This window comes from Pelobates fuscus, chromosome 2, assembly GCF_036172605.1.
Source record: "Pelobates fuscus isolate aPelFus1 chromosome 2, aPelFus1.pri, whole genome shotgun sequence".
In the NCBI taxonomy this organism is placed as follows: Eukaryota; Metazoa; Chordata; class Amphibia; order Anura; family Pelobatidae; genus Pelobates; species Pelobates fuscus.
In genome coordinates this window covers 201352260-201367009 of record NC_086318.1, presented here as the reverse complement: position 1 = coordinate 201367009, position 14750 = coordinate 201352260, and the positions used below count along the sequence as shown (strand labels likewise).

Below are 14750 nucleotides of genomic sequence, written 5' to 3'. Positions count from 1 at the left end.
AAAATAAAGTGTTACCTTGACAGTCTCCTCCTTTTTGTTAGCTGGCTTTTTCTCAATCTCATCAAGAAGGGCTTCCGCTTGGTACAGCCAAGTGCTTATGTGAGCAACATTCTCATCAAAAATCTCCATCTGACTCTGGTGATTCTAACACAGCACATAAAGGAACATTAGCCGAGAATACTGAACTAGAAGGCTGATAATCAACTCTAATTTCTTGACACCAATAGGCATCCTGAGAGAACTTTCTAATATCCTGTAATTCAACAGTAACAGGTAGCAAAGCCATGCTGGAGCATTCAAAGTAGTGTAATAAACAAATTTAAGTATTGCTTTGTTTACACTCTTTGAAATTAGAGATTTCAAAGATAAAATATAACTGAATTAAGTGATAAAACATGTAATACATGTTTAAAGGATAAGTGAACAGTGGGCTGGATTTGTAAAAAATAGTACTTCTTACATGAAAGTTATGTCTCTATTGGTGCTCATTAAGGGTACTCTAAGTACAGTAAACAATAAAGCTAATTTTAGGGGTTATGGTGCAAAGCGTTTTTTTCATATCATTTACAAGGTAATTGGCAAATAAAGAGCTTTCATAGCAACTGGCCCCTCTGTCGCATTAGCTGTCAAAGTTTACATAATAGGTTGAGTACAAACATCTCCATTTTAGCCGCGTCTGTCCAAAGGACCAGAAGTCTTGTGGTTTGTTCAGATGCAACTTTGCAGACGTAAGCCGTGCTGCCACGTTCTTTTTATAGAGATAGGTAATTCTCCTGGCAATCCTTCTAAACAAACCATACTTGTTCAGTCTTTTTCCAATTGTACTATTATGAACTTTAACATTTAATATGCTAACTGATGCCTGTAGAGTTTGAGATCTAACTCTTAGGTTTTTGCAATTTCTCTGAGCATTGCACGGTCTGACCTTGGGCTAGATTTGATGGGACATTCACTCCTGGGAAGATTGGAAAATGTTTTCCATTTTTGAATAATCTTTCTCACTGTAGAATGATGGGCTTTAAATTGTTTGGAAATGGCCTTATAACCCTTCCCAATTTGATTGGTAGCAACAATAACTTCTCTAAGATCATTGCTGATGTTGTTCCTCCTTGGCATTGTGCTAACCTCCACCTGAATGCTCCAGATTAGTAAACTGCGAAAACGCTGACTTTTATAGAGGTGGTCACACTTGCTAATGATCAATTAATCAAGGGCATTTGATTATCAGCACCAGTCTGCTACTTAGACTCTTAATTCCTATGGAAGCAGTAAGGGTGACTTTGACTTTGGTGGCATTTCGTCAGCCTAACCAGCAAGTATTTCAGGAGGGCAAGTTCACTATCCGGGTGGGTCTGCCCCCTTTGGGTGGAGCGAGTGACATGATCACACCACTGACCTTCTCCCTTCACCCGCTCTCACTGGAGGCATATGTAAACATGTTCCTACCCCTGTTAAGTAAGTAGGGGGTAAATGGAGGAAATAACTCTTCTGAAACATGTATGGGAGTTTTACTGTAAATACAGCATTTTGTAACCAGGATTTTGCAAGATTCGACTGCAAACAGAAGGTCAATGTATTTTTTTTTCTTGCATCCAGACAAGATCTAGTATAAAAACTGTGTTTGCTACATATATGAATCTTATACATTATAAAGGATTCATATATTTGAATTACTGATTCTAAATCAGATACCAGATTATACTGAAATATCCAAATTTCAAGCACATTAACCTTTAGTAAATATTCAAATGGCAAATCTAGTACCAATCTGGCTATTTTACAATACTGTTATTGATCTGGAACACATTTGGTCCTTATTAAATAGCCTTGATAAATTGTATTAAATTCTATACAGCACAGTAGGTAATAATACACCACACATTTTAAATGACTAACACTGTAGATAATGGGGCCTCTAATCTTAGGGCAGCACCAAGACATGTATCCCACTCTCCCTTATGTAACATGCCAGGAGAGGGGCTGGAAGACAGCTATAAAGCAATTCTCTATCCCCAGTTTCTATGTTATCATTCACAATGTATATTGCAATGTTTCCAGAATCCCTCAAATTACCATACTACAAGATTTATCATTATTCATCCTCCATACTACCCAGGAATTGACAGGGAATTGCAAACTTTAGGTCACAGTAGCCAAGTCCAAGCTATTTATGCGGAAAATGAAAACTTCCCAGATCAAATAGTGACATGTCCATGTTTACTGAATAAATGGTGATGTTGAAGTTATCATGTTGCATCCACCTCTGTTAATTGAGATGATAAAAAGTGGAGATCATATACAATTGTCATCTAATGAACCCCAGTATGTACACTGAGCAACTGACTGCAACTTTTTACTGTGAAATAATAAAGCTCCTGTAGCTCTAAGCTGGAGAAAGTAATGACAGGTGCCACGAGGCTATGGCAGGCATAACTGAGCAGCTCTGATCCAACAGTTTTCAATACGTGTGTAAAATCATCATGAAGAAGTTAAAAGGGTCTATTGTCAATCTACAGTGTGAACTAGACACTGTACTATGGCTGGAGTGTGTTGGACCAGTGTGTGTACTTACCAAGAGCGTGTTGCACCAGTCCTCTGTCCAAGTGCGGACTCTGCTCCAGCCTGCATTCAGAATGCAAAGCTTCTCTTCCAGTGCAGCTTCACTGCCCTCCACCAAGCACTGTAGCGCAGCGCTGTTCTCGGTCACGCTGTTCAGATCTGCTTTCCTCTTTTCCAGCTCTTTTAGCACATTCTGCAAAAGGAGCAGGCCAGATTATTCAGAGCACGCTAGCAAGTCCCTGAAACGTCTCTTTCTTTGTTTCTTTTTTTTTTTTCTTAAGCTGCTTAACAGTACAGGAGAGTCTTTTTCTGCTCTGTACTTTAATATGACTCAATGCCAGGGAGCCAAAAGAGTCCATTTATAACTGGGGGAAAGCACATGGCAAGCTGCTGAGACGAGGAATGTTTAACATCTGTTAGAGCTCTATTTTGTACACAAAATATGCGTTAAATAATTTTAATTATTTCAACCATTTCTAATAGGAGTGTCAGAGAAACTATGGTGATTGAAAGCTAGTGTTCATCTGGCATTTGTCTTGGCACTCATGGCTGCGATACTTACAATGAGCCAAACAGGAAAAGGGAAGGACTATGTTTTCATCGACAATATCAGACTAATAAACCGTTAAACCTAATGGAATACATGACAATGAAAGGACCGTTCATTTGAAATGCTAAATAATTAATTTATAAAAACATGCAACGAAAAATAAATTAATAAAAGTTACAACTTTTACGTAAACATGCAGCTTCTACAGGCAAAGGCTTGTATTTCTCAGCCAGCCCCGTTCCTCACATTGTTCTAGAGCCTTGTGTATATCCAATAAAATCTTTGCTCCTTAAAAAATAGCTGAGCACTCACTAGTAGTTTCATTCATGGAAAGCCATGACTGAAACTATTACTAACAGAAACCACAGCACACGTATCTTCATTCATTTTGCTTCATTAACAAAGTTAAATGTAGCCACGTGAAAAGTGAGTACTTTTACAAAATAAAAATAAATGGGAGAGCAGTGGTGTATTTTGGATCTGTGTTGTTCTAGGCCTGACGGAACTCGGGCAACCCCTCATTTACACTTGCCCCACAGCGGCCGGCATCCATCAACATGCTGCAGGGGCACCACTGTGTTTATTGGCAAGGCAACCACCATCAATGTCGAAAGGTGAGGATGAACATATGACAAAGGTGGCCGGCCTGCCAGCTCTTGGGCCCCCTTAAAACGAGGACAACAAGGTATTTGCCTGGGCATTTGGGGGTGGCGTTTTTTGCCGCCCCCTGTAAAGTGCCGGCCAAGGCAAATGCCTTGTTAGCCGCGCAGAAGATACAGCGCTGTGGGAGAGGAATACCTTTCCTCTGCAATGGCACTGAAAAGGAGTGGTTTTATATATGCATCCAAAAGTATCTTACATGGATATTTACTAAACCTGAAATTCTTCAAATCTGAAATGCAAAACCGAGACAAAAACTGTCAAGCTGTGGCTAAAGCTGAGTTGAAAAATGGTTCTACAGCAGCTATTATAGCCTGCATGGCACTAATTTGGGGTACTTTTTGTGACATTTGCCCAAAACAAAGGTTGGCTCTTCAAGCAACAGAAAGCAAAATAAAACCAAAACGTGCTAGAGGATTTCATATTATGGGTCCAAAGACTTTTTGGGTTATAGAATCTCAAGTCTGGAATTAGCTCCTTATACAACTGCTTGTCATATTTTCTAATATTTTCTGCTTGTATTATAAATACACTGCAGAATGCACTGAGAATCAAAACATTTAAAATATAACCTCTTTCAGCAAATGTCCATCATGTGGGTGTGTGTGGCATACGATTAGATATAAGGTGATGATATAGATTCATTATCCATGAGCTATTTGCGTGGCGGTTACAGCTAAACCACAAGTGAGTTACAATTAAGTCATTTAATAAGTCAGGCACAATTTGCTTTTTCTGTGCATTTATAATTCAGAAAGAAATCTTATCCCAATTAATGTTGATGGAATCAACAATGGTAATATTGTTTTCTTCCTTGTTTGAATAACAGGAGTAATAAAAGGAGACTTTTTTTTTTTTTTATAGTGCACAAATGAGTTATACTTTCACACAGTTTAAAGAACATTGTGGTCTTTTAAAATAAAAATTAAAGAGAAACTATAGATACTTTTATTTTTTTCTGGAGTTTACACACCAAAGCTTACACTCATTCCTCTCAATATTCCTGAATCCAACAGATCCGTCCCAATTTCACGGCCATGTTCAGGTTGGTTTCCTGCACCTGGGGACACCATGGAACTGTCCCCAGAAAGCAAAATGTAAGCGCATTATTAGACATGTTGCAATAGGATCATGCAGAGAGCACTTCAGTAGCGCTCCATACATGGTCTGCTCTGATTGGGGGAGACTGTCATCCTTGCATGCACCCAAGACAGTCTGACATGATAATTTCAGCAAACTATCCCCTTCATGGGTGGGTCCAGCCCTTTCTCAGGTGGTCTGATCCCTTGTCACCTTGCTCTCTTGGAGTACCCACTCCTGTTCCAAATCACAAAAGGATAAAGTTGGACTTTTCTCACCTGAGATTGCAAATGCTCATAAGCAGCCCGTTAATTGTAATTGTTCCATCTTGGACCTTCTAAACTTAATGCTGCCATTCAATTGAGCTTCTTACTGCCAGTTATTGTTGGAATGGACTTTTGCTTCCCGGAGGTAAGTGAGAACTTGGAATCAAGCTTTAAATTTAATTTCTACTTTTAAATGCCATGTATAATATCAAATATTTTAAAACAATCTCTATATTATATATTCTAGAGTTGTTAAAAGGGTTTCCATCTGTTACACGCACCTTTGATTTTCTTTAATAAGATTTTCTTTAGCCTAGAAAATCAAACATGGCTTTTATTCTGCGGCAACAGCTTTTCATTTAGTGGCACTTAACATCCATTCCAACAATGAAATCTCTCATTCTTTCCGCTGCAAAGAACATCATTAGAGAAAATCAAAGATGATGGAAGGTCTGACATCTCAATATGTAGCTGTTTTCTGTGGATGCAGGTGTCAAACCTTTAATGAGTCAGCTTCAGTAAATGAACCTTACTGTTATGGTAAGTTTATTTATGAATTCCCAAATATTTAGGACTATTATACATATTTTAACAGGAGGGAGCAGATCTAGTCAGAGCGGTTGCACTGATCCAGAGCTCCATGCTAGCTGGAAGGAAACCTGTCTAGATTCACCTGTTTTGGTGCCACAACTTTGCCATTTTCATACTACTCATCTGGTAAGACCATAGAGTGACATTCCCACAAGATTCAACGACCTCAAGGTAGTAGGACCCTAGATATTGGCACCCTCCTGAATCCCCAACAACCAGCCTAAAACTCCCTGTTGAATCCCGAACAACCAGCCTAAAACTACCCCTTCTCGCCTGAAAAACCTTAAGCTGCCGCAAGAAGGCAAGGGGAACCCGAGCAGCAACCCTCAGAGCAAATGTCAGCTCCCGTCCTGCCGGCGACACTGACTGATAGGCTGATGGGTTTGCGGCCTGCTGTCAGGCTCTGGCGGGAGAAACGGACGATCTCCTGTGCTTAGTCCAGCGGGACCTCTCTCACGCCTACTGAGGGCCCCGTTCTCCCCCCCTGTGGGCCGGTGGGCGTTATCCCGGACCCCACCAGGGACGCAGTGCTCACCCATGACATATGGGCTGTGGAAAGACCAACCTGGGCCCGCATAGCAAAAACCAAGATGGCCGCCGCGCCTACCACAAGCTGGAGAGCAAAGGCGGTGGTATCAGCGCAACGGCTGTGCACCGTCTGGAAGCCAGTGCCAATCAGAACACCGCGCAGCTAACAGCAGCCCGAAGACAAACGGCGTACTCCCTCCGCCCACCGGATAACTCCAAAAGGTGCATACTCACCACGCAAGCTCGGCTCATTACCGAGAGCACTCGCACACCATCCGAGGTATCGCCTCCCACTGTCACTGGCGGGTCTGTGGGGACTATCAGGACTCTGACCCTGCCTATACATGTGGAGATAACGGAAATCTGGCGCAGGCTCTATTCCCAACCTGGGGCTGGTGCTGGCAGACACACAAGACAGGACACACTCCTGGCTGACAAGTACCCAACCTCTCAAGCAGTCAGCGGGAAATACACGGGACCCGATCCCAGCCAAGACACCGGCCGACCCAGTACAGCTACAGGAACGATTAAGCGGCTGCCAACCACATATGCCCAAGATTAAAGCAGACCACTGTATATTCATTATTTTATAATTTCCTCCTTAATGTCATTTTGTGTTTATTACAGTCGATCCTAATTCTACAGTTCCCCACTAAAAGCACTTAAAACACCTTAGCCTGCATGTATATCCAACCCGGCAAGCCCAGTGCTCCACTGTCCCTTGGTGGTTAAACCATACCACGTTATAGCAGGTTAGCAAATACCTACACTTAACCTATGTCGATCTTGCATCTCCAGGCTAGTCAGTCACAAACGCAGAAAGTGGCAACACATGACACCTGATTTAGCACACTTAACAATCTCAGGGGGCAGAGAGTCTAACCCTGTTCTCCTAACATCACACATAAAGCATGTGACACCCAGTGGAATATTAGTATGTCAACTTAAACTAATACTGACTCACATATCAATGTCTAACTAGCCATGCAGGTCACCACACTAACTATATGCATCTCTAGGTAAATCTATCATGCTTACCTATGTCAACGCTACCTTATTTTGCACAACTCTTACTAATGTATAGAAATATATACCTGATGTTACCTTGCAGAGCCTGTAAACCCACTAACCGCATAACAACCATGCATGCATAGACTAGCTACAAGAGTTTTACTCAACCATACCAAGCCTGTTATCTCTTATAAAATTAAAATGTGCTCTTTACTCTGCCATGATATTGTATGTCACTGAATAGCTTCTACTCGCCGTCGTGGCAGTGCAAGCCTGTTGTAATCGTATGCACAAGAAAAATAAAGAATTTTAAAAAATAAAAATATGCTACTCAACATGGTGCTAAATGATGTGATGTAATTTCTGGTCTTGTCAGTAGTGATTTGAAAGCAAAAGTAAAAAAGAAAGTAACATCTTTAAAATGCTTTCCTTATAGTGAAATAAAGCATTGACCCAGCGTTAGGATTTTAGATCTACGGGCTCCAGTGGAAGATATTTTAGTGCTGCAATACAGGTTTTTAAACTAACTGTGCAACAGCAAGTTCTTTTTATTAATACATTGAAGCTGAGATTCATTAAAAGAAAATAACCCATTTTGTCTTAATTCTCACCATTCCTACCTTGAAGAATCTCATTTAGTTGTGGATAAACAAGTTCAACACAACAGTCACTTGCAAACAGTTCCTCTAAACTCCACCCCTCACTGAGAAACGTGATACCTAAAACATGAGTATAATGTAAGCGTATTCTTACTTTAGCCCAGGATATTTCTGCATCCAGATCTCTACATAAGCCGTCTGCAGTGGACTTCTGAATAAGTTCAGATTCTGTAGCCGTGAGCCATTCAGACAGAGAGGAAGAATCTTTCTTCAGCTTACTGGCCAAAAGAATTGCTCTTTCCAAGTCTTGTTTCCCCTCAGTCACCTGTTAATATAAAAGAATGTTGTTGTTTTATAGATTTTTTTTTAATCACAATACAATCAGATTTGTAGTCATACACCACTTGTTTTTTATAGAAAAGCACCAAACGTATCCATGCCCTCTTTTGAACTCAACCTATAATGTCACAGGTGGCACAAATCTGAGAGCCAGTGAGTTAGTTGAAGACTGACTGTGCGCACATCGATTTCTGATTCTGAATCAATTTACACACCAAGCAAAAGCACTGCTTCAACTGTCATTAGCAAGGACAAACATATTGTGAAAATGGAACGGTGATTTTCAATGATCTTCACTAGGTGTGAAAAAGTAGTCTTGCAGTAAATCAAGTTATCATGAGCAAGGTTGCTGTTTAGAATCTGCTCAGTGAAAGACAAGCATTCTTCATAAATTAACCCAGGCACAACTATGGCGGTGTCAGGACCTTAAGAGCACTAATGAGCGAATGTTATCCAGTAGTATACATTAAAGCACCATAAAGCCTCAATGTATGTAGGAAAACTACTTGCAAAATGGTTTGCAAACCTGGTAACTTCCTCCACTGAGAGCCGGAAGCTCTCCGTTCTGAGCTAGCGGCACAGGGCTTAGCTCACAGAGTGATCAGGTGAAACTCTCCAATAAGGAGACCCTCTACAGCCTTGCTTAGCTCAGGAGTCTTTACAGAATCTCTGTGAAGGAGCTTTTGGCTCTTAGTGGTGCATGTGACTGGTGCAAGGCAAACCCAGGTAAGTCACCAAACCATTAGCTAATGATTTAACTACATACATGTGATAGGCACCAGAGCACTGCTTTAACCACAAGTCTTCTCATGTGTTTCATGAAATTATTTTCTCGCTGACTATCTTGGTCAGTTTCAGGCAGCTATAGTTCACTAAATGTATACATCAAATAAAATAGGACCTCATGCTGCATTTCTAACTCTAATGTCTGTTGTTTTTTCTATCACAGTGATAGCAAGATAGTGGGGTGTGTAAAGTGCTCTTTTGGGGGGTGTCCATGAGAAATTATTTAAGTCTTTGGACATGTAATGCAATTCTGATTTAATATTGCAAATATATCACTCTCCAATCCTCTGAGGGAACAATGTATCTCTTACCTGTGCACCAAGGTCATTATACAGAAGCTTCAAGGCGGTTAAATGTTCATCCATTGACTTGGGATTATCTGTTTGTTGCTTTTGCACAATTTGTCTTCCCGTCTTAATAACAGTCTCTACTTCTAACTTGACTTCACTTAGAGTTTTGTAGAGTTTCTAAATGGCAAAGGAAGGACAGTCCAGTAAGTAACAAACACTATGGGTGGAGGATGCAAAGAGGAAATAAGATTAATTAATATATAAAACAACTTTAAATAAATGGACCGGGGTCCAAGCACTGCAAAAACAATCAATGGAAAAATATTATGGGGTTGGCGAAGCATATATGCTTGGAACCGGGCCAACAAATGCTGTACTGCAGCCTCCCTACCACCACAACACAGCATACAAACAATTACATTGAATTCTACGACAGAGTTAAATCATTGTTTACCAAGTATTTTACAGGCTGGATTGAATATGTTTAACCCCTTAAGGACACAACTTCTGGAATAAAAGGGAATCATGACGGGGCGGGGCCTGACCTGCAAACTGAACGGTCGCATGGCAGAGGAGCTCCCAATGCTAAAGCGGATTTTGGGGATATGCTTACTAATCTGACGACTAAAAAGATGCCGGGATATGCTACCCATGCCGGGGCCACCCTGGCGAAGCGCCTAATACTGGACTCAAGCATTTCCCACAAGCACGAGCCTGAAGAAGTCCATGGCGGCCCGAGGTGGATGGGGCTGGGGGGAGGCGGCCGCTCCCCTCGCCTCCAAACCAGGGGTGCTGTGCCACTGATCGCCCGCTCCCCCCCACAGGACCGGCGTGGGTGATCCCGGTCCAATCCCTCCAGACTGTCAGGATATTTATATCAGCAGACATTTTGTGCTATGATAGAAATTAAAAGTGTATACTGCCTGAGTCACTCTGAACAGACCAGACTCCATTTTGTTATTTTCAAGCTAACAAAAGACACAAGATTTATTTATTTATTTATTTATTATTGCCATTTATATAGCGCCAACAGATTCCGTAGCGCTTTACAATATTATGAGAGGGGGATTTAACTATAAATAGGACAATTACAAATAAACTTACAGGAACAATAGGTTGAAGAGGATCCTGCTCAAACGAGCTTACATTCCTATCCTTTCTGTAAAACTAACCACTTTGCCAGAGCTAAAGGAATGCTTGTATATACAAATCAAAAGATAAGAAATGAGAACGGGGGATGGATAGACTGTCTAAAATGCTAATGAAATAAAATAAAATCTAAACCCAGACATTTGTGACAGAGAAGATGAAATAATTTAATTTTACTTTCGATATTGTATAACGTCCCATTGTAAGTTTAGGGGTCATACTTAGTTATAACTGTCATATTAGAAATTATAGCAGAATTTGCCAGACACACTGTCTGTAGAAAACTCTTGAACTGACAGAAATCTTAAGTTATGAATAACCATAAAGATAAGCTAAATGACGTCAAAATAGCCACCAGGAAAAGTTAACTCTTTCCTGGATAGGTATGTTTAGTGGGACGAGACTGCCCTCTATAGACCACATACTTAAATTGTTATCTGGAAGGTAACCACACCTTCAGTGTTTCTATTGGTCTATCACCTAGTGAATTTTCCTTTAAAAAGTTAAGACAAAGGGAAGAGAGGGTATGCAGAGAAAGCAAAAGGAGGCAGAAGGAGAGAAAGCAAGACAAAGTAGGCAAGAAAGAAACATTCCTTGACACTTAGCTACCTGAGAACATCTGACGAGAACATCTCTTTAACTGGTAAATATACTGGTTTCATTTAATTAATCTAATTTAATTAAAATGTTCTAATAGCATGATATATGACTGGATAAATCACAATTAGATTTCGATATTTAGAAATCTTAGTTACTAAAGAATATATAATTACACATTCTATACTGCAGATAGAAATGAATAATTATGTATTTATGTGACATATCACATGTTAGCATATCGTGATATTGATCCAGGTGTATTGAGTTGCTCTAAAATAAGATAAAATATCTGTTTAGGCAAGTTAAAATTCTGCTTATAGAACATGGTAGATTACTCTTGTTGGATGGTTCCAGAAAATGACTAATGAGCTGGTATAAATGTTATTTTATTTAAAATCACATGAGAATAGGTCTTAATTACTTAGGAGGTCTAGCCAGCATTGAAAGGGTTATTTTAAAGTTTTATGGCCTTTATGGCCACAGCTGTGTCTGTGTGTAAGTTTCACTTTCGTTTCTCTGTGAAAGACAGTCATAAATCTTGTCTTAGCCATTGGAAGATGTTTTTACATTACCATATTGTATTGCATACTATGTTATACTGAATATTCATTGATTATTGTCACGCATGTTACTTATTATTATTATTTAAAATGTCACAATAAATTGTATCTATTTTTATAACAAATTGTGATTTTATTTATATGGAATACATTTCACTTACACGATAACGATCTTTGGGATCTGAGAATTGAAATAGTGGGCAATTCTCAACTGTTTACTATTATTATCCCATAAATATCCCCAAAAGACGGAATGGCTACGGCAAACGTGGATGGCGGGGCCTAACAAGCAGATCCCAGCCGCACAAGCCTACACAATGGCGGACGCCACGTGCGACTGCAATGGCGGCAGAGCGGGGACCGATGTCCTGGAGAGGCTGGACGCAATCTTTGATGCCTTTTGGGCAAACCTGGCACACACAGAGTGGCAAACCAACATACAAGCTAACGCACCCAGAGACAGAACCGCTCGTGCCGGCCGCAGCATCTCCAGCTCAGAGGCAACCATGAGATGGCGCCGAAGACGGAGACTTCACCCGCATGCCCACAATCGACTGAAACTAGCAGAGCTGATAACTCGCAGGGACAAGCAAGCCCCAACTTGCCCTTACAGGGCACTGAAACCTGCCAGGCAACCTTCCAGAGGCAAACTCCCATCAAGGCACCAGAATCTGTTAACATCAGGGGGAGTCCCAGAATCCAAGACTGGAGCACAAACTACCCACAACGAAACTACAGGTACCCCCAACCACAAACGAACAGGGCCAGCATCAGACCTAACGCAACTGGACCTTGCCTCACCCCAGCGGGACTTTCTTACCTTCCCAACACTGGGCATTGGCTGAGGGGGTTACTAACTCCATGGGACAACACGGAGGTCACTGCTCAGAGCCGCAATCCAAACGGACTTAGCCTAGACCCATTTACAGCCTCCTAAGCCGTGACCGACGACCCACACTGAACTCTAATGCCACAGACCAATTCCACACCGACAAGCCTGCCTGACTGGCGAGTCGCTTGATCCCCTTACCCCACGCCTCAGAACGTGCCTCCACGCAGGTCCCATCACCACACTTTGTCCTGCTAATCTGGAGTACCAAATACATAGGATACGCAGGGAAGGTATAATCCAGCTTATTTAGAACTCGCTAGCATTGCTGATCATTTTATGCTTAGATTACACATGCTAGATTGTATGTTTATTGTACCTTTCCTGATGCTACATAACTGCACTAAACGTGCTTACACTATAACAGTACGCTGAATAACTCAATGTTGAAGCTAATTGAAATATTTTACTGTAGTAATCTTGTTTTACTCTTTCCTAACTAAAAATAGTGCCTGACTATTGATAACCACAACCTGTAACAAGAATGTGTATAATCCTACTCTGATGTCGCTGTTGTGGCGCACCAGGGCTTACTGTTCCTTCGGTGCACACCAAAATAAAGAATTAAAAAAAAAAAAGGAAATCATGACGGAATATTTCCGTCATGTGTCCTTAAGGGGTTAAGAAATAGTTTAATAACAACGTTTGTCCCAAGTGGATCAATAGGTCTAACCACAATTCACCATTTAGTGAATATCCCTGACAGTGCTTATAAAGAAGCAATTATCCAGGATGACTGGCTGTTTGCCAGACTAGGTTAGTGTTCCTTATTACTTCTTTAAACAGTTAGTATACACAGCTCATCTCCTTTATTCAAGAAGTATTGACACCAAAAGTGAAAACGTCAGAGTTTGTGAATAATTCTCAATTTCATTCCTTTTAAATGAATCACGCTTGTTCAGTGTCTTCTCTGTACCTGATATTTCTGTTTACAATGTTTTTATTTTACAAATGTTGTCTAGATTGTAGCAGGTTTTAAAATATGTAAATTCTGAACAATGACAAAACGGCAATTTAGCAGTAACAGCTAAAGAGATTAGTTTTCAGTCAGAGGTGCAAAATACAAATACAAAACCTTTGGATCTATAGGCAATCTTACCATGCACCCATCCAGATGTTTTTGGATGACATCAGGATCAGTATCCTTAACATCAAGAACACTAAGATCGTCTTTGACTCCGTCGAGAACACGTTTACAATCCAGCATTCTCTGTTCAAAATTGGCAGGCTTCTGGAAGAGCTGGAATTTTGTGGATACTTCTCGTAGCTTTCTCTGAGCAAAAAAAATATGGTTTCCCCATTTATGGTAAATTCAATAATTTATTTTTTAATGACAACGTATTTTTTTTTTTTTTAAACTTTAAAAATCACCTTTCTATTTTTAAAATGCCTTCTAGTTTACATAAATTAGGATTATTTTAGGATATGTTTGTAGAACTTAGAACCTACATATTGAATTTCCACTTCAAACCTTCCAAACTTATTTTTCAGTTTTGAAACCAATGTCTTTCTATCCAAAGAAGCCAGTGGCCTTTCTAGTAAATGAATGACTCAGAAACTGGTGGTAAACTAAGTGAAGAAGCATTGACACCATACATATGGCACGTACAAACGGGTAAATACACATATATAGCTATTCACTAAACAGGGTATTGTCTTGAGATTTAAAATGTTATGGCAAAAATAGCTCAACTGGAGAAAACATCTCTAACTCAGCTATGTTTCCAGATCAGTTGTGCTGCTCTAAATGTTTCAGTTTCCGGATCAATTTCCAACTATTCCTTGTTTAATGAATAATCCTTTCAATGTCCACCTAATGGCCACATTTACTGAGAATCACCCATTGTGAATATTGTGAAGTATAAATTGCAAAATAATTTAAGCAATAATAAAAACATTCTCACTTCACTATATGCCCATTATATGTTATCCCTCTATAACTCCACATGTGCACTAATTGTAGTGGGTAATATTGATCAACTATACTCTGTTATGATGAGATTGCTAAATCGTATCATGCATTACGTCCTAAACCTTGTTACCTGAAGAACATCTAACTGAGATCCTCCACGTGGTGATTTGACCTCAGGTGTTGCTGGGGGCAATGGTCTGGAGCTTTTCTTCAGCTCTTCCAAAGTAGCTTCATGGGCAGTTATGTCTGCCTGGATTTTCTGCATCAAAAAAAAAAAAAAAAAAATACACAAAATACACAAAATAAATAAAACCAAGTGCATGATCCAAACTTTGAAGTATATTTTTAAAAAAAAAATACACATTATTAAAACTGTATGTG

At 40.1% G+C, this 14750-nt stretch overlaps 1 protein-coding gene across 1 annotated transcript in view; it reads right to left on the bottom strand.

Annotated features, from left to right (window-relative positions):
• The window catches only part of UTRN (utrophin), a 583870-nt gene that overhangs the window by 416506 nt on the left and 152614 nt on the right, over positions 1-14750 (bottom strand). The window contains exons 30-35 of the mRNA XM_063443106.1: positions 14500-14628; positions 13557-13730; positions 9281-9436; positions 7999-8169; positions 2573-2752; positions 16-144 (exon numbers count right to left, since the gene is read on the bottom strand). Of these exons, the coding sequence (XP_063299176.1) occupies positions 16-144; positions 2573-2752; positions 7999-8169; positions 9281-9436; positions 13557-13730; positions 14500-14628 (939 nt within the window). The remainder of the gene's footprint in view (positions 1-15; positions 145-2572; positions 2753-7998; positions 8170-9280; positions 9437-13556; positions 13731-14499; positions 14629-14750) is intronic.